At 57.0% G+C, this 20228-nt stretch overlaps 1 protein-coding gene across 2 annotated transcripts in view; it reads left to right on the forward strand.

The window, feature by feature from the left end:
- The window catches only part of myh9b (myosin, heavy chain 9b, non-muscle), a 32905-nt gene continuing 12677 nt past the window's right edge, over positions 1-20228 (forward strand). The window contains exons 1-12 of one of the 2 annotated variants that reach the window (XM_062480421.1): positions 1-188; positions 8208-8539; positions 9699-9855; positions 9978-10005; positions 10146-10239; positions 14849-14869; positions 16282-16374; positions 16545-16608; positions 16731-16829; positions 16940-17083; positions 17434-17529; positions 19889-20160. In XM_062480421.1, coding sequence (XP_062336405.1) covers positions 8213-8539; positions 9699-9855; positions 9978-10005; positions 10146-10239; positions 14849-14869; positions 16282-16374; positions 16545-16608; positions 16731-16829; positions 16940-17083; positions 17434-17529; positions 19889-20160 — 1395 coding nt within the window. In that variant the 5' untranslated portion in view covers positions 1-188; positions 8208-8212. The remainder of the gene's footprint in view (positions 189-8207; positions 8540-9698; positions 9856-9977; positions 10006-10145; positions 10240-14848; positions 14870-16281; positions 16375-16544; positions 16609-16730; positions 16830-16939; positions 17084-17433; positions 17530-19888; positions 20161-20228) is intronic. The other variant, XM_062480430.1, reaches the window with a different exon arrangement.

A 20228-nucleotide genomic window follows, 5' to 3' on the forward strand; every position in this document is an offset into this window, starting at 1 on the left:
AAACGATAGAGTGAGGGAGGGAGAGAAAGAAAGAAAGGGAGGAAGCGAAGAGTGTAGTTTGGACCGAGCGTTTCGAGGTCTTTGAGAAAGCTGCACTCGATTTAAAGGGAGTTTGTATCACGGCGACCGACGACAGATCTACCGGTAGTAGTTAGAGACCGATTAAAGCGTCTGCATCATCTTAGCAGGTAATATTACATCTTATCTACGTGTTTCATCAATTATCCCGCTTATTTGCTGTGTCCGTTACTTGTCTAAGGTTAGCTGCTCAAGCGTTGCCAACCAGGAAGAACCCAAAATTGCAACTTCATCACCGCTCGCTGGGTGGTATCAAACTCAGATTTATTCTAGCCGTTAATGTGTTATTAGTAACTTTTTTCTACTTGCAAATGAATGTAACATTTCACACTCTACACTCGACACAATCATTATCGGCAGCATTAGCCGTTTCATTGTAACTTATGTCTTCCTCGCAACCGACACACCGTATCGTTCCGCAGGTTCGGGCCGCGGCAGCAGCCGTAGCGAGGCAGCAGCTAGCTGGGCTAAGTTAGCTACAGGAAGTGATTTGCTTGAATGAGTTGCAGAACGAGAGGCAGCGACTGAACTGCGAGGGAGAGGGGGGCGAAAACACATTGGAAGTGCGTTCTTGGAACGAGTTAGAGACTTGTAGGAATGTTTGTATTGCTGTTGTTTGGTGTGTGTGAGTGTCGGCGTGTGTGGCCGGACCAGGACACGCAGTTAAAGTAAGCAACCCTGGGAAGAGACTCTTGAGAAAAGCATTACGTCACTCACTGATCAGTTCGCTTTACAAGCTCCACACTGCTCTTTCTCCTGCACACACATTTGCGTCATTCCTCAAGTCTTGTGTGCTTTTCCCAACTAGACATACCAGGACCCGTGACGATTTGTCTGGTTAACATTCGGTCTGGCCGACTCGCCACAGATTGCTCCTGACGCGAGTTTTTGTAGCTAATTGAACTCAACTTGATTCACTTTTCTCAGCGGTGATCTACTTAGCTACGCACGTATGACACGGCTGTATCGTGGCACCAGTGCGTCTGTGTAAAGTCTGGCCTTGGCTGTGTTTCTGCGTCATGGTCGCTGTTTGCTCGGTGTGAACTGTGTATAGATCACGGCGGTAAAAGGCAGGAAGGAAACCGACTCACGGGAATGCGTGCACGCCCTTTTGATTTCGATCATCTCAAACTCCGAAACTGCAAAGTTGCGGTAAATTACCCGTTTGTGTCGTCGGTACGGGTTTGGCTGCCGTGGTGGAACGGAGACAGACACGGCGGAGTGTTCGTGTCGCTGTGTCACAGCTGGAAGACATGACCTGGTTTAGATGTTACATGGTTGTATAAATAAACCCTGTCTGTCTGGAACGGGTTTAGAGCCGGGGCCTGCAGCTGCTGTAATGAGAGGAAGCTGGCTGGACGAGTACATTACTGTGATGACTCAAGGATATATAATAATTCTCATTTAGCAATGTTTTTATCTAAAGCCACTGAGCTATACCCATCCCCATGCCCTACCACTGAGCTATACCCATCCCCATGCCCTACCACTGAGCTATACCCATCCCCATGCCCTACCACTGAGCTATACCCATCCCCATGCCCTACCACTGAGCTATACCCATCCCCATGCTCTACCACTGAGCTATACCCATCCCCATGCTCTACCACTGAGCTATACCTTCTTTGATCTCTGTGTGACTTGCGGACAGGAAATGACATGGTATTGTAGCTTCCTGTTGTCTACAGGAGCTGGTGAGGTCTAGGGCCCCAGCTCATATGATCACCACTAGCATGTAGGCTAGAGGCTGGCTGGCTGACTGGCTGTACATTCAGCTGGGGGGGGGGGGGGGGGGAATTCGGTTTATTCGCCATGTATGTTATACAAACACAGAATTTACTGTGGCAGGGAGGTGCAAAACACTAAACATATATACTCTCCTTGCTCTCCTTCCTCTCCTCCTTCCTCTCCTTCTTTTCCTTCCTTTTGTCCTTCCCTTTCTCCTTCCTTTTGTCCTTCCTCTCCTCCTTCCTCTCCTTTCTCTCCTTCCTCTCTTCCTTCCTCTCCTTCTCCTCCTTGCTCTCCTCCTTGCTCTCCTTCCTCTCCTTCTCCTCCTTCCTCTCCTGCTTCCTCTCGTCCTTCCTCTCCTTCTCGTCCTTCCTCTCCTTCTCGTCCATCCTCTCCTCCTTGCTCTCCTCCTTCCTCTCGTCCTTCCTCTCCTTCCTCTCGTCTTTGCTCTCCTCCTTCCTCTCGTCATCCCTTGTTGGAAAACAGATCCTAGTAGAATACTCAAAACAACTATGTTGTCATAACTGGCTCCTCCTTCTCCTCTCCTCCCCTTCCTCTGTCTTCCCCCCCTCCTTTCTCTCCTGCCCTCTACTCTCCTCCCCTCCTCTTCTCCTCCAGCATCCTCCTTCTCCTCCAGACAGGACAGTCTCCACATATCTGAGCAGAATATGGTCTGTCTGTCTGACTCACATCCCACTAAGGCCAGTCACTCATCCTTTCAGACACCAGCCATCTATTCAGCCATTCATACTTCCAGACATCAGCCAGCGAGCTAGTCAACCATAACACCAGCCAGCTAGGTAGTCAGTCAGCTACCCATCCTGTGAGGCTGTTTCATTGCCACAACAGTAATACCTCAGCGTCCGTCTGTTTTCAGGTCGTAAATGTTATCAGTGTGAGGGGAACAGTTTGATTGAATTGGGTCAATCTGATTGGCTGGCTTGGCAGGCTGTTTCCCTGCTCGCTTGGCCTTCCTATCTGCTTTCTGAAAGTCTTAGTTTCCTACTTCTTAACTCTCAGAACCTCTCTCCATTTCCCTCTCCCTCATTAGCTCATTAGGCCTGATCCCCCTCCCCCTCCCCCCCCCCCCCCTCCACCAGGGAGCACCTGCAGGCTTGTGTTCAATGCAACAATACCAGGAAATGACTCTTCCGTGACGAGGCGTCCAAACAAGCCAACTCGGCTCAGTAGAGGCTGGGGCCAGTAGAGGCTAGTTGAGGCCAGGCCTGTAGAGGCTAGGTGAGGCCAGGTGCTTATTAAAGGCAGCCAGGGTTAGGCTACACAGTGGATGATGTCATGGGTTAGGGTTAGGCTAAGGCTACACAATGGATGATGTCATGGGTTAGGGTTAGGGCCTCCTTCTGACATGGAACCGGCTAAAGCCACTTCCTGTGTATGAGAGGGAGAGACCAGAGGGAGGGAGAGACCAGAGGGAGGGAGAGACCAGAGGGAGGGAGAGACCAGAGGGAGGGAGGGACCAGAGGGAGGGAGGGAGAGACCAGAGGGAGGGAGGGACCAGAGGGAGGGAGAGACCAGAGGGAGGGAGAGACCAGAGGGAGGGAGGGACCAGAGGGAGGGAGGGACCAGAGGGAGGGAGAGACCAGAGGGAGGGAGAGACCAGAGGGAGGGAGAGACCAGAGGGAGGGAGGGACCAGAGGGAGGGAGGGAGGGACCAGAGGGAGGGAGGGAGGGACCAGAGGGAGGGAGAGACCAGAGGGAGGGAGGGACCAGAGGGAGGGAGGGAGGGACCAGAGGGAGGGAGAGACCAGAGGGAGGGAGGGACCAGAGGGAGGGAGGGAGGGACCAGAGGGAGGGAGGGAGGGACCAGAGGGAGGGAGGCAGAGGGAGGGAGGGAGGCAGAGGGAGGGAGGGACCAGAGGGAGGGAGGGACCAGAGGGAGGGACCAGAGGGAGGGAGAGACCAGAGGGAGGGAGGGACCAGAGGGAGGGAGGGACCAGAGGGAGGGAGAGACCAGAGGGAGGGAGGGACCAGAGGGACCAGAGGGAGGGGGAGAGGGGGAGAGGGAGAGAGGGAGAGAGGGAGAGAGGGAGAGAGGGAGAGAGGGAGAGAGGGAGAGAGGGAGAGAGGGAGAGAGGGACGTGGCTGTGTTAGAGTAGACTTTGAGCTGGGAAGGGTGTGTGACCTGCACATCTGGTGTGTTTAGCGTGGCCTCCGATGATAGGGTTTCCCTGCCATATCTCCAGCCATGTTTCACATTGTCAGTGAACTTTGACCCCTGCTACTTTCACTCTGATATTGTCAACCTGTCACTTACACCGACACCCCCTCCCTCCACCCCCCCCCCCCCACCCCCCTCGGCTGTTAAGTGCTTATATAATGATTATCTAATACCCTAACTGGCTGAACCAGTTCAGCTGGGAACACTGACTTGGCTATCTGATGCACCCGCCGATAACCTGTCCTTGTCCCTGCCTGGGTCTGCCTTGGCTGGCTTGGGTCTGCCTGAGTCTGCCTGGGTCTGGCCTGTGCCTGGGTCTGGCCTGGGTCTGCCTGTCCCTGGGTCTGCCTGGGCTGGCTTGGGTCTGCCTGGGTCTGGCCTGTCCCTGCTTGGGTCTGGCCTGGGTCTGCCTGGGTCTGGCCTGTCCCTGCCTGGGTCTGGCCTGGGTCTGCCTGGGTCTGGCCTGTCCCTGCCTGGGTCTGGCCTGTCCCTGCCTGGGTCTGGCCTGGGTCTGCCTGGGTCTGGCCTGTCCCTGCCTGGGTCTGGCCTGGGTCTGCCTGGGTCTGGCCTGTCCCTGCCTGGGTCTGGCCTGTCCCTGCCTGGGTCTGGCCTGTCCCTGCCTGGGTCTGGCCTGGGTCTGCCTGGGCCTGGCCTGTCCCTGCCTGGGCCTGGCCTGTCCCTGCCTGGGTCTGGCCTGTCCCTGCTTGGGTCTGGCCTGGGTCTGCCTGGGTCTGGCTTGGGTCTGCCTGGGTCTGGCCTGTCCCTGCCTGGGTCTGGCCTGTCCCTTCCTGGGTCTGGCCTGTCCCTGCTTGGGTCTGGCCTGGGTCTGCCTGGGTCTGGCTTGGGTCTGCCTGGGCCTGGCCTGTCCCTGCCTGGGTCTGGCCTGGGTCTGCCTGGTTCTGGCCTGTCCCTGCCTGGGTCTGGCCTGGGTCTGCCTGGGTCTGGCCTGTCCCTGCCTGGGTCTGGCCTGTCCCTGCCTGGGTCTGGCCTGTCCCTGCTTGGGTCTGGCCTGGGTCTGCCTGGGTCTGGCTTGGGTCTGCCTTGGTCTGCCTTGGTCTGCCTGGGCCTGGCCTGTCCCTGCCTGGGTCTGGCCTGTCCCTGCCTGGGTCTGGCCTGTCCCTGCCTGGGTCTGGCCTGTCCCTGCCTGGGTCTGGCCTGGGTCTGCCTGGGCCTGGCCTGTCCCTGCCTGGGTCTGGCCTGTCCCTGCTTGGGTCTGGCCTGTCCCTGCCTGGGTCTGGCCTGTCCCTGCCTGGGTCTGGCCTGTCCCTGCCTGGGTCTGGCCTGTCCCTGCCTGGGTCTGGCCTGTCCCTGCTTGGGCCTGGCCTGTCCCTGCCTGGGTCTGGCCTGTCCCTGCCTGGGTCTGGCCTGGGTCTGCCTGGGCCTGGCCTGTCCCTGCCTGGGTCTGGCCTGTCCCTGCTTGGGTCTGGCCTGGGTCTGCCTGGGTCTGGCTTGGGTCTGCCTGGGTCTGGCCTGTCCCTGCCTGGGTCTGGCCTGTCCCTTCCTGGGTCTGGCCTGTCCCTGCTTGGGTCTGGCCTGGGTCTGCCTGGGCCTGGCCTGGGTCTGCCTGGGCCTGGCCTGGGTCTGCCTGGGTCTGGCCTGTCCCTGCCTGGGTCTGGCCTGTCCCTGCCTGGGTCTGCCTTGGTCTGCCTGGGCCTGGCCTGTCCCTGCCTGGGCCTGGCCTGTCCCTGCCTGGGTCTGGCCTGTCCCTGCCTGGGTCTGGCCTGGGTCTGCCTGGGCCTGGCCTGGGTCTGCCTGGGCCTGGCCTGTCCCTGCCTGGGTCTGGCCTGGGTCTGCCTGGGTCTGGCTTGTCCCTGCCTGGGTCTGGCCTGTCCCTGCCTGGGTCTGGCCTGTCCCTGCTTGGGTCTGGCCTGGGTCTGCCTGGGCCTGGCCTGTCCCTGCCTGGGTCTGGCCTGTCCCTGCTTGGGTCTGGCCTGGGTCTGGCCTGGGTCTGGCCTGGGTCTGCCTGGCTCTGCCTGGCTCTGCCTGGCTCTGCCTGGCTCTGTCTGGCTCTGCCTGGCCCTGTGTCTGCCAGGGGCTGGTCAGCACCAGTACACTCCAGTACAGAACAGTACCAGCAGCACCAGTCTAGAACAGCCTTAGCCCCAGTACCAGTCTAGAACAGCCCCAGTACCAGTCTAGAACAGCCCCAGTACCAGTCTAGAACAGCCCTAGCCCTAGTACCAGTCTAGAACAGCCCTAGCCCCAGTACCAGTCTAGAACAGCCCTAGCCCCAGCAGCATCAGCCTAGAACAGCCCTAGCCCTAGCCCCAGCAGCATCAGCCTAGAACAGCCCTAGCCCTAGTACCAGCAGCACCAGTCTAGAACAGCCCTAGCCCCAGCACCAGTCTAGAACAGCCCTAGCCCCAGCAGCATCAGTCTAGAACAGCCCTAGCCCCGGTACCAGTCTAGAACAGCCCTAGCCCCGGTACCAGTCTAGAACAGCCCTAGCCCCGGTACCAGTCTAGAACAGCCCTAGCCCCAATACCAGTCTAGAACAGCCCTAGCCCCGGTACCAGTCTAGAACAGCCCTAGCCCCGGTACCAGTCTAGAACAGCCCTACCAGTCTGTGCTGATCTCAGTGCTGTGCTCTGGTGTAGAGGCAGTCTTACTGTTCAGAGAGAGCAGACTGACTGGGTGTAAATATGCTCTGCTGCCTTCTTCAGGAGAGCTTGAACTGTGTCACTGACTGGGTGTAAATATGCTCTGCTGCCTTCTTCAGGAGAGCTTGAACTGTGTCACCCAGAAACACAGCAATCTATGTCAGAGCAGCAGGCCCCGTACCAATACCGTCTACACACAGAGACGCAGAGAGAGACGCAGAGAGAGACGCAGAGAGAGACGCAGAGAGAGACGCAGAGAGAGACGCAGAGAGAGACGCAGAGAGAGACGCAGAGAGAGACGCAGAGAGAGACGCAGAGAGAGACGCAGAGAGAGACGCAGAGAGAGAAAGAGTGAGACGCAGAGAGAGACGCAGAGAGAGAGAGAGAGAGAGAGAGAGGCAGAGAGAGAGAGACGCAGAGAGAGAGAGAGACGCAGAGAGAGGGAGAGACGCAGAGAGAGAGAGACGCAGAGAGAGAGAGACGCAGAGAGAGGGAGAGACGCAGAGAGAGTTAGAGAGAGAGAGGGAGAGACGCAGAGAGAGTTAGAGACGCAGAGAGAGAGACAGAGAGACACAAAGAGAGAGAGAGAGAGAGAGAGAGAGCCCCCCTGGCCTTTAGTGCTTAGCAGCAGATGGGGTGTGTTACTGTGGTTTATTTGACATTGTTGTTATGTTGTTGATTTCGCAACTGTTTTCATCCAACACACACACAAACACACACAGAGCCGGGTCTGGGTGCTGGAGTTGGCAGGGTGTGCTCCTGCTCTGCTTTTTTCTGACAAACTGCGAAAACAACAAGATTACACCTCGAACTTGTTACCGCGGAGACCTGTTACTGTGGGAGACCTGTTACTGTGGGAGAGGGGTGAGGAGGGGAGGCGAGGGGTGAGTAGAGGTGAAGGACATGGAACAGGAATGTGTGGAATGTCTGCTCTCTGCCACAGTGATGAAGGTACAGGAAGAATCTGACCCTGTGGGTCTCTCTCTCTCTCTCTCTCTCTCTCTCTCTCTCTCGCTCTCTCGCTCTCTCGCTCTCTCGCTCTCTCGCTCTCTCGCTCTCTCGCTCTCTCGCTCTCTCGCTCTCTCGCTCTCTCTCTCTCTCTCTCTAACAAGGGGGGGGGGGGGTAATGATGGACGTCAGCTGTGTGTGAGGGTCGTGAGAAGTGTGTCTACAGCCAAGTCCTCTGTGTCTCTTTCCCAATCTCTGTCCCAATAAACCCCAACATGAGCTAAAAACCCAGGACTCTCAATCCTGCCCCCCCGCCCTCCAACAGGCACCTCCCCCAGACCCCCTGGAGCTGTGAGAAGCACACAATGTTCTCTCCTTCCATTCATCCATCCCTTTCCCCCTCTCTCCATCCAGACCCCCAGCACCTCTGGTCCAATCACATCCAGCCCCTTTTACAAGCAGTGTCACAGGCACCCACAGACCTGCTCCTCCACCTTCCTGAGGGTGGTGAGCAGTGTTAGCCGGAGATAATATTGTAGAAACAAGACTACCAGTGTCAACAAGACTGACCCCTGACCCTGAACTCTAACCCTGAGAGCTGCATTCCTCAAGACTCTGGTCAGAGACCCTTCCAGTACTCACCCCCCCCCCCCCCCTCTATCTCCCTCCCTCAGCCACCATGACGGATGCTGACAAGTTCCTGTATGTGGACCGCAACATGGTCAACAACCCTCTGGCCCAGGCCGACTGGGCCACCAAGAAGCTGGTGTGGGTGCCGTCAGAGCGGCTGGGCTTCGAGGCCGGCTCAGTGAAGGAGGAGCGGGGAGACGACTGCACCGTGGAGCTGGCCGACTCCGGGAAGAAGGTGAAGGTGAACAAGGACGACATCCAGAAGATGAACCCGCCCAAGTTCAGCAAGGTGGAGGACATGGCCGAGCTCACCTGCCTGAACGAGGCGTCCGTGCTGCACAACCTGAAGGAGAGATACTACTCAGGACTCATCTACGTGAGTTTGTGCATGAGCACACGCACGCACGCACACACACACACAGATTGTCACTCTCTCTTTGTGCCCTTTTAATGTCTGTTGTCTGTAGTCTCTGTGGTTATAACCAGAGATACTGTCTTGAAGACAAAGGTTATCTATTTCCTTGTTCGGCCTGGTTCCAAACACACACCTCCTCCTCCTGGTGCTGTCCTGTTCTCTCTCTCTCTCTCTCTCTCTCTCTCTCTCTCTCTCTCTCTCTCTCTCTCTCTCTCTCTCTCTCTCTCTCTCTCTCTCTCTCTCTCGGTGCTGTCCTGTTCTCTCTCTCCCTTCCCTTCTCCCCGCCCTCCTCTCCCTCCCTCTGTTTAGAGTTCGGCAGTAAACAGGAAGCTACCAGGAACAAACCTCTCCTGGGAAGGAAGCTGAGGGAGGGAGGGAGAGAGGGAGGGAGGGAGGGGGAGAGAGAGAGTGGTCCTGTCAGAGTTGCATTTGAAATGTTCTAGAATGTAGTTTATTGTTGCCTCATAATTAATACCATCATCTATGAGGGGGCTAGGAGCCTTGCCCCTTACTGCCTGCCCCTTACTGCCTGGAGGGCATTTGTGTTTGGCTGGGTCAAGTCAAGACGGCCAGCCCCCCCCGTGCCTCCACAGGGGAGGGGGAGGGGGGGGGATCAGATCAGTACCAGGCCAGGACTGGGGCACAGAGGGAGGAAGGAATGTAGCAGAGAAATATGGAGAGAGGGATGAACAGAGACACACAGCAGATATCCAGGCCAGAGGAAGAGATGATTTAGAGAGGGGGAGGAAAGAAGGAGAGCAGCGGTTGTGAGGTTGAATGTTCAAGCCTGGGTTCACTGTCCTAGAGGCTGGTGAACAAGAAGGGAGGGGGACTGGGGGGAGGGGAAGGGGGAGTTGTGGGTGAGGCATGCAGAGATTGGGAAATCTCAAGTTTATTCTGAGTTTGGAGGATAGGGAGGAGAAGGAGATACTGAGTAATGTTCTGTCTTCATCTTGGCTGTTATATAACCAATCAACCACACACTCACTTCTCCTTTTACTGAATAAAAGACACACACACAACTTTCACGTGTCATGAAACATAAGTGTTCAGTGAGTGATTGTGTGTGTGAGAGAGAGAGACTTGTTCAGGGAAGTGCTGATGATGCTGTGTGTTGCAGACGTACTCTGGGCTGTTCTGCGTGGTGATCAACCCCTACAAGAACCTGCCTATCTACTCTGAGGAGATCGTGGAGATGTACAAGGGCAAGAAGAGGCACGAGATGCCCCCTCACATCTACGCCATCACCGACACGGCCTACAGGAGCATGATGCAGGGTGAGCCCTGACCCCTGACCCTGACCCCTGACTTATTCATGGTTAAGGGTAGGCAATGATAAAGCTGCCCTTGAATCCTTGACTAAACTCTCTCTCTCTCTCTTTTTTTTTTCTCCTCACAGACCGTGAAGATCAGTCCATCCTCTGCACGTGAGTGTGGATCAGACATTAACCCTTTATCACGCTCACCATCTCTCTGAGGATTACCTTCCACTATTTATTTTAGTAATTGTATTAATAACATTTGTGCTCCCCCCCTTTCCCCTTCCACGCCTCCCTCCCTTCGTCAGGGGGGAGTCTGGAGCAGGGAAGACTGAGAACACAAAGAAGGTGATCCAGTACCTAGCCCATGTGGCCTCCTCCCACAAGACCAAGAAAGACCAGGTCTGTACTGTCACCCAAACACCCTGCTGCTCTGCCCTCCTCTAACCTGCTGCTCTGCCCCTGTCACGCTCTCCTCTACCCTGCTCTCCTCTCCTCTAACCTGCTCTCCTCTACCCTGCTCTCCTCTACCCTGCTCTCCTCTACCCTGCTCTCCTCTCCTCTACCCTGCTCTCCTCTACCCTGCTCTCCTCTACCCTGCTCTCCTCTACCCTGCTCTCCTCTACCCTGCTCTCCTCTCCTCTACCCTGCTCTCCTCTACCCTGCTCTCCTCTCCTCTACCCTCCTCTACCCTGCTCTCCTCTCCTCTGCCCTCCTCTCCTCTCCTCTACCCTCCTCTCCTCTACCCTCCTCTCCTCTACCCTGCTCTCCTCTACCCTGCTCTCCTCTACCCTGCTCTCCTCTACCCTGCTCTCCTCTACCCTGCTCTCCTCTACCCTGCTCTCCTCTACCCTGCTCTCCTCTACCCTGCTCTCCTCTACCCTGCTCTCCTCTCCTCTACCCTGCTCTCCTCTACCCTGCTCTCCTCTACCCTGCTCTCCTCTACCCTGCTCTCCTCTACCCTGCTCTCCTCTACCCTGCTCTCCTCTACCCTGCTCTCCTCTACCCTGCTCTCCTCTACCCTCCTCTCCTCTACCCTGCTCTCCTCTCCTCTACCCTGCTCTCCTCTACCCTGCTCTCCTCTACCCTGCTCTCCTCTACCCTCCTCTCCTCTACCCTCCTCTCCTCTACCCTGCTCTCCTCTACCCTGCTCTCCTCTCCTCTACCCTGCTCTCCTCTACCCTGCTCTCCTCTACCCTGCTCTCCTCTACCCTGCTCTCCTCTACCCTGCTCTCCTCTACCCTGCTCTCCTCTACCCTCCTCTCCTCTACCCTGCTCTCCTCTACCCTGCTCTCCTCTACCCTGCTCTCCTCTACCCTGCTCTCCTCTACCCTGCTCTCCTCTACCCTGCTCTCCTCTACCCTGCTCTCCTCTCCTCTGCTCTCCTCTCCTCTACCCTGCTCTCCTCTCCTCTACCCTGCTCTCCTCTCCTCTACCCTGCTCTCCTCTCCTCTACCCTGCTCTCCTCTACCCTGCTCTCCTCTACCCTGCTCTCCTCTACCCTGCTCTCCTCTCCTCTACCCTCCTCTCCTCTACCCTCCTCTCCTCTACCCTGCTCTCCTCTACCCTGCTCTCCTCTACCCTGCTCTCCTCTACCCTGCTCTCCTCTCCTCTACCCTGCTCTCCTCTCCTCTACCCTGCTCTCCTCTCCTCTACCCTGCTCTCCTCTCCTCTACCCTGCTCTCCTCTCCTCTACCCTGCTCTCCTCTACCCTGCTCTCCTCTCCTCTACCCTGCTCTCCTCTACCCTGCTCTCCTCTCCTCTACCCTGCTCTCCTCTCCTCTACCCTGCTCTCCTCTACCCTGCTCTCCTCTCCTCTACCCTGCTCTCCTCTCCTCTACCCTCCTCTCCTCTCCTCTACCCTCCTCTCCTCTACCCTGCTCTCCTCTACCCTGCTCTCCTCTACCCTGCTCTCCTCTCCTCTACCCTGCTCTCCTCTCCTCTGCCCTCCTCTCCTCTCCTCTACCCTCCTCTCCTCTACCCTCCTCTCCTCTACCCTGCTCTCCTCTACCCTCCTCTCCTCTACCCTGCTCTCCTCTACCCTGCTCTCCTCTACCCTGCTCTCCTCTACCCTGCTCTCCTCTCCTCTACCCTGCTCTCCTCTCCTCTACCCTGCTCTCCTCTACCCTGCTCTCCTCTCCTCTACCCTCCTCTCCTCTACCCTGCTCTCCTCTACCCTGCTCTCCTCTACCCTGCTCTCCTCTCCTCTGCCCTCCTCTCCTCTCCTCTACCCTCCTCTCCTCTACCCTCCTCTCCTCTACCCTGCTCTCCTCTACCCTGCTCTCCTCTCCTCTACCCTCCTCTCCTCTACCCTGCTCTCCTCTACCCTGCTCTCCTCTACCCTGCTCTCCTCTCCTCTGCCCTCCTCTCCTCTACCCTGCTCTCCTCTCCTCTGCCCTCCTCTCCTCTCCTCTACCCTCCTCTCCTCTACCCTCCTCTCCTCTACCCTGCTCTCCTCTACCCTGCTCTCCTCTCCTCTACCCTCCTCTCCTCTACCCTCCTCTCCTCTACCCTGCTCTCCTCTACCCTGCTCTCCTCTCCTCTGCCCTCCTCTCCTCTACCCTGCTCTCCTCTACCCTGCTCTCCTCTACCCTGCTCTCCTCTACCCTGCTCTCCTCTCCTCTGCCCTCCTCTCCTCTACCCTGCTCTCCTCTACCCTGCTCTCCTCTACCCTGCTCTCCTCTCCTCTACCCTGCTCTCCTCTCCTCTGCCCTCCTCTCCTCTACCCTGCTCTCCTCTACCCTGCTCTCCTCTCCTCTGCCCTCCTCTCCTCTCCTCTACCCTCCTCTCCTCTACCCTCCTCTCCTCTACCCTGCTCTCCTCTACCCTGCTCTCCTCTACCCTGCTCTCCTCTACCCTGCTCTCCTCTACCCTGCTCTCCTCTACCCTCCTCTCCTCTACCCTGCTCTCCTCTACCCTGCTCTCCTCTACCCTGCTCTCCTCTACCCTGCTCTCCTCTACCCTGCTCTCCTCTACCCTGCTCTCCTCTCCTCTGCTCTCCTCTCCTCTACCCTGCTCTCCTCTCCTCTGCTCTCCTCTCCTCTACCCTGCTCTCCTCTCCTCTACCCTGCTCTCCTCTCCTCTACCCTGCTCTCCTCTCCTCTACCCTGCTCTCCTCTCCTCTACCCTGCTCTCCTCTACCCTGCTCTCCTCTACCCTGCTCTCCTCTCCTCTCCTCTACCCTCCTCTCCTCTACCCTCCTCTCCTCTACCCTGCTCTCCTCTACCCTGCTCTCCTCTACCCTGCTCTCCTCTACCCTGCTCTCCTCTACCCTGCTCTCCTCTACCCTGCTCTCCTCTACCCTGCTCTCCTCTCCTCTGCCCTCCTCTCCTCTACCCTGCTCTCCTCTACCCTGCTCTCCTCTACCCTGCTCTCCTCTCCTCTACCCTGCTCTCCTCTCCTCTACCCTGCTCTCCTCTCCTCTACCCTGCTCTCCTCTCCTCTACCCTGCTCTCCTCTCCTCTACCCTGCTCTCCTCTCCTCTACCCTGCTCTCCTCTACCCTGCTCTCCTCTCCTCTACCCTGCTCTCCTCTCCTCTACCCTGCTCTCCTCTACCCTGCTCTCCTCTCCTCTACCCTGCTCTCCTCTCCTCTACCCTCCTCTCCTCTACCCTCCTCTCCTCTACCCTGCTCTCCTCTACCCTGCTCTCCTCTCCTCTACCCTGCTCTCCTCTACCCTGCTCTCCTCTACCCTGCTCTCCTCTCCTCTACCCTGCTCTCCTCTACCCTGCTCTCCTCTACCCTGCTCTCCTCTCCTCTACCCTGCTCTCCTCTACCCTGCTCTCCTCTCCTCTACCCTCCTCTCCTCTACCCTGCTCTCCTCTACCCTGCTCTCCTCTACCCTGCTCTCCTCTCCTCTGCCCTCCTCTCCTCTCCTCTACCCTCCTCTCCTCTACCCTCCTCTCCTCTACCCTGCTCTCCTCTACCCTGCTCTCCTCTCCTCTACCCTCCTCTCCTCTACCCTGCTCTCCTCTACCCTGCTCTCCTCTACCCTGCTCTCCTCTACCCTGCTCTCCTCTCCTCTACCCTGCTCTCCTCTCCTCTGCCCTCCTCTCCTCTACCCTGCTCTCCTCTACCCTGCTCTCCTCTACCCTGCTCTCCTCTACCCTGCTCTCCTCTCCTCTGCCCTCCTCTCCTCTACCCTGCTCTCCTCTACCCTGCTCTCCTCTACCCTGCTCTCCTCTCCTCTACCCTGCTCTCCTCTCCTCTGCCCTCCTCTCCTCTACCCTGCTCTCCTCTACCCTGCTCTCCTCTCCTCTGCCCTCCTCTCCTCTCCTCTACCCTCCTCTCCTCTACCCTGCTCTCCTCTACCCTGCTCTCCTCTACCCTGCTCTCCTCTACCCTGCTCTCCTCTACCCTGCTCTCCTCTACCCTGCTCTCCTCTAACCTGCTCTCCTCTACCCTGCTCTCCTCTAACCTGCTCTCCTCTACCCTGCTCTCCTCTAACCTGCTCTCCTCTACCCTCCTCTCCTCTACCATGCTCTCCTCTAACCTGCTCTCCTCTACCCTGCTCTCCTCTACCCTGCTCTCCTCTCCTCTAACCTGCTCTCCTCTACCCTGCTCTCCTCTAACCTGCTCTCCTCTAACCTGCTCTCCTCTAACCTGCTCTCCTCTACCCTGCTCTCCTCTACCCTGCTCTCCTCTACCCTGCTCTCCTCTAACCTCCTCTCCTCTACAGTGCTACTGTAGTGTCCCCCCTCCCTGACTCTTGGTACTCAGTGAGTGAACAGAAGAGGAGTTATAGTGTGTGTGTGTGTGTGTGTGAAATCGGTTGGCTGCACAGACCATCTGTCACCAAGGAGTTTCTCTTGGAGAGCTATTGTTAGCATCATGCTAACTCCATGTTAGCTTCATGTTAGCTTCACATTATCATCACATTAGGTTCACTTTAGCTTCATGCTAGCTTCAGGTTAGCATCCCGTTCTGAACTAGAGGCCTATAGACCTGGTCCTCTCCTGTCTCGTGTCCATCAGTCCTGTTGAGGTTGTGTGTTCTCTCTTCCCGCCAACAGAACAGCTCGTTCCTGTCACATGTGAGTTACCCTTCTCTCCATCCCTCCATCCCTCTCTCCACCTCTCCTTCACGCTGCCGTCCTCACCCCCGGCCCTCCTCCTCCCCTCGCTCCCTCCCCCACTCCCTACCTTCCTGGGTGTGTCCCAATACTCTACAGTACAGCCCTCCCCTCTCCTCACCCCTAGTGAGGCTTCTTAGACTATTGGGATGCCCCGCCCCCGCCCCCCCCCCCCCCTGTGTGCTACCTCCTGTTGTGATGGGATAGAGGGTCAAAAGGTCAGGGGTCACAAGTCCTATCAGCCAATTGGGATCTAGAAGGAAGTATGTCAATGAACTTGCTGTGTGTCATTCAGCCAGACCAGACTGAGATCAGAGGGTGGTGATGTAATGAGGGGTACTGAGAATGACCTCTGACCCCTGACCACAGGGGTGTGAAGCTGAAGTTCAGCACGACACCTCTGATCCCAGTATTGTCTGGATGAAGACGGCATCTGTTGCTGTGATTCTCTGGACACTGCGTGTGTGTGCGCTTGTGTTTGTGTGTGTGCGCTTGTATGTCAGGAGTGTGTGTGTGTGTGCGCTTGTCTGTCAGGAGTGTGTGTGTGTGTGTGTGTTCAGAGGTCTGGTCGTTGTACACTGTTGCCTCTTCCCTCCTGCTCACACAGACCTCTGACCATCCAATCCTGCCTGAGCTAGCAAAGCTAGCTGTGTTAGCGGTGCAAGCAGTGTTAGCGGTGCTAGCGGTGTTTAGAAATGGAAGCTGTGCTAGCAGTGTTATATTTCCTAGCTGTTTAAGCAATGTTTACAGTTAGACTTCTATGGTTTAAGTCTGATTCCCAGAGTTAAGTGTTAAAGTTAGTATTAGGGGTTGTAGGAGGGTTAAGGTTAGGGGTCGTAGGAGGGTTAGGGGTCGTGGGAGGGTTAGGGTTAGGAGTCGTAGGAGGGTTAAGATTAGGGGTCATAGGAGGCTGCATGTTTCTAGTCTCCTCTGTCGGGGTCAAAGGTGAAGGGTCACCGACGAGGGTCCTGGGATGGTTTGTGGATGAGGTTTGGGCCCTAATACTGTGCAGGTGTGTGTGTAATGTGCAGGCTTGTGGGTGTTGGCGTAGTCTATGTTGGTTTACACTTGTGTGTGGTCTATATGTTGATTAAAGTATGTGTAATCATCTTCACCTCTCTGCATGCATGTGACGGGTCTGTCAACTGAGGTAAGTCAGCTGTGTGTGTGTGTGTGTGTGTGTGTGTGTGTGTGTGTGGCATCTCCCGCCTGTCTTCGAGCCAAGGTGTTCTGCTATGACCTCCTTATGAATCTGGAGTTCCCACAATGCACCGCCACACATCACTAGCTACCACTGCAGGCCTGGGGTCTGGGGCCCGGTGTCTGCCTGGGCTGCTGTGTGACGGGGCTGCTGTTCCGCCTGTGTCCTGCAGGGGGAGCTGGAGAAGCAGTTGCTGCAGGCTAACCCCATCCTGGAGGCTTTCGGGAACGCCAAGACCGTCAAGAACGACAACTCCTCTCGCTTTGTAAGAACTGCACACTCTCTCTTCCTCTCACACGCCCACCTCGCCTATGTTACCTGGCTGACTTCCTTAGTTACCAGGTTTTACTTCCTGTGGTGTGTTCAGTTCCTGTGAAGCATGAAGGCTGGGGGTAGTGTGTTGTGTATGTCCTGTCTGAGTCTTTCTGTCTCTAGGGAAAGTTCATCAGGATCAACTTTGATGTGAACGGATACATCGTTGGAGCCAATATTGAGACCTGTATCCTTTATACTGTGCGCACACACACAGGCCTACACACACAGGCGCGCACACACAGGCGTACACACACACAGGCGCACACACACACACACACAGTGCTAGAGTCCTTGACCGTCTCCCAGACCTGCTGGAGAAGTCTCGTGCCATCAGACAGGCCAAAGACGAGAGGGCCTTCCACATCTTCTACTACATGCTGACTGGAGCTGGAGACAAGCTGCGCAGTGAGCACACACACACACAGACAGACAGACAGACAGACAGACAGACAGACTCCCTGCATAATCAGCCTAATCTAGGAGTACAGGGCTGTGATATGTGTTTCCCTCCCCAGAGGAGCTGTGTCTGGAGAGCTACAGCAGCTACCGCTTCATGTCCAACGGGAACCTGACCATCCCTGGCCAGCAGGACAAGGATCTGTTCACTGAGACCACCGACGCCATGACCATCATGGGAATACCTGAGGATGAGCAGATAGGTAGAGGAGGAGCAGGAGGGGGGGAGGGGAGGGGGGGTTTGAGTAGGAAGAGGGGTGTGTGTGTGTGTGTGTGTCTGACTGCAGTACCTCCTCCCGTCCTGCAGGGATGCTGAAGGGTTTGAGTAGGAAGAGGGGTGTGTGTGTGTGTGTGTGTGTCTGACTGCAGTACCTCCTCCCGTCCTGCAGGGATGCTGAAGGGTTTGAGTAGGAAGAGGGGTGTGTGTGTGTGTGTGTGTGTCTGACTGCAGTACCTCCTCCCGTCCTGCAGGGATGCTGAAGGGTTTGAGTAGGAAGAGGGGTGTGTGTGTGTGTGTGTGTGTCTGACTGCAGTACCTCCTCCCGTCCTGCAGGGATGCTGAAGGTGGTGTCCTCGGTGCTCCAGCTGGGGAACATGAGCTTCAAGAAGGAACGCCACTCTGACCAGGCCTCCATGCCCGATGACACAGGTACACACACACACACACACACACAGGAACGCCACTCTGACCAGGCCTCCATGCCCGATGACACAGGTACACACACACACACACACACACAGGAACGCCACTCTGACCAGGCCTCCATGCCCGATGACACAGGTACACACACACACACACACACACAGGAACGCCACTCTGACCAGGCCTCCATGCCCGATGACACAGGTACACACACACACACACACACACAGGAACGCCACTCTGACCAGGCCTCCATGCCCGATGACACAGGTACACACACACACACACACACACACAGGAACGCCACTCTGACCAGGCCTCCATGCCCGATGACACAGGTACACACACACACACACACACACAGGAACGCCACTCTGACCAGGCCTCCATGCCCGATGACACAGGTACACACACACACACACACACACAGGAACGCCACTCTGACCAGGCCTCCATGCCCGATGACACAGGTACACACACACACACACACACACAGGAACGCCACTCTGACCAGGCCTCCATGCCCGATGACACAGGTACACACACACACACACACACAGGAACGCCACTCTGACCAGGCCTCCATGCCCGATGACACAGGTACACACACACACACACACACACAGGAACGCCACTCTGACCAGGCCTCCATGCCCGATGACACAGGTACACACACACACACACACACACAGGAACGCCACTCTGACCAGGCCTCCATGCCCGATGACACAGGTACACACACACACACACACACACAGGAACGCCACTCTGACCAGGCCTCCATGCCCGATGACACAGGTACACACACACACACACACACACAGGAACGCCACTCTGACCAGGCCTCCATGCCCGATGACACAGGTACACACACACACACACACACACAGGAACGCCACTCTGACCAGGCCTCCATGCCCGATGACACAGGTACACACACACACACACACACACAGGAACGCCACTCTGACCAGGCCTCCATGCCCGATGACACAGGTACACACACACACACACACACAGGAACGCCACTCTGACCAGGCCTCCATGCCCGATGACACAGGTACACACACACACACACACACACAGGAACGCCACTCTGACCAGGCCTCCATGCCCGATGACACAGGTACACACACACACACACACACACAGGAACGCCACTCTGACCAGGCCTCCATGCCCGATGACACAGGTACACACACACACACACACACACAGGAACGCCACTCTGACCAGGCCTCCATGCCCGATGACACAGGTACACGCACACACACACACACACAGGAACGCCACTCTGACCAGGCCTCCATGCCCGATGACACAGGTACACACACACACACACACACACAGGAACGCCACTCTGACCAGGCCTCCATGCCCGATGACACAGGTACACACACACACACACAGGAACGCCACTCTGACCAGGCCTCCATGCCCGATGACACAGGTACACACACACACACACACACACAGGAACGCCACTCTGACCAGGCCTCCATGCCCGATGACACAGGTACACACACACACACACACACACAGGAACGCCACTCTGACCAGGCCTCCATGCCCGATGACACAGGTACACACACACACACACACACACAGGAACGCCACTCTGACCAGGCCTCCATGCCCGATGACACAGGTACACACACACACACACACACACAGGAACGCCACTCTGACCAGGCCTCCATGCCCGATGACACAGGTACACACACACACACACACACACAGGAACGCCACTCTGACCAGGCCTCCATGCCCGATGACACAGGTACACACACACACACACACACAGGAACGCCACTCTGACCAGGCCTCCATGCCCGATGACACAGGTACACACACACACACACACACACAGGAACGCCACTCTGACCAGGCCTCCATGCCCGATGACACAGGTACACACACACACAGGAACGCCACTCTGACCAGGCCTCCATGCCCGATGACACAGGTACACACACACACACACACACACACAGGAACGCCACTCTGACCAGGCCTCCATGCCCGATGACACAGGTACACGCACACACACACACAGGAACGCCACTCTGACCAGGCCTCCATGCCCGATGACACAGGTACACGCACACACACACACACAGGAACGCCACTCTGACCAGGCCTCCATGCCCGATGACACAGGTACACACACACACACACACACACAGGTACACACACACACACGCGCTTGCACACACACACACATGTACATGCAAGCACATGCGCGCGCGCACACAGGTACACGCACGCACACACACACATGGGTATACACATGTGAGAGATTACATATTTACAGTTCTCTACTCTCTTTATCACCTGGTGCTCTCCCTCCCTCCCTCCCCCCCAGCTGCCCAGAAGGTGTGCCACCTGATGGGGATGAGTGTGACAGACTTCACCCGGGCCATCCTGTCCCCCAGGATCAAGGTGGGTCGTGACTACGTCCAGAAGGCCCAGACGCAGGAGCAGGCGGAGTTTGCGGTGGAGGCGCTGGCCAAGGCCACGTACGAGAGGATGTTCCGCTGGCTGGTCATGAGGATCAACAAGGCGCTGGACAAGACCAAGAGACAAGGAGCCTCCTTCATCGGCATCCTGGACATCGCTGGCTTTGAGATCTTCGATGTAAGGGGGGGGAGTGAAGGGGTGGGGGGGGGGGGGGGGGGGGGGAGAGGGAGTGAAGGGGGGAGGGG

This window comes from Osmerus eperlanus, chromosome 2 (genome assembly GCF_963692335.1).
Source record: "Osmerus eperlanus chromosome 2, fOsmEpe2.1, whole genome shotgun sequence".
In the NCBI taxonomy this organism is placed as follows: domain Eukaryota; kingdom Metazoa; phylum Chordata; class Actinopteri; order Osmeriformes; family Osmeridae; genus Osmerus; species Osmerus eperlanus.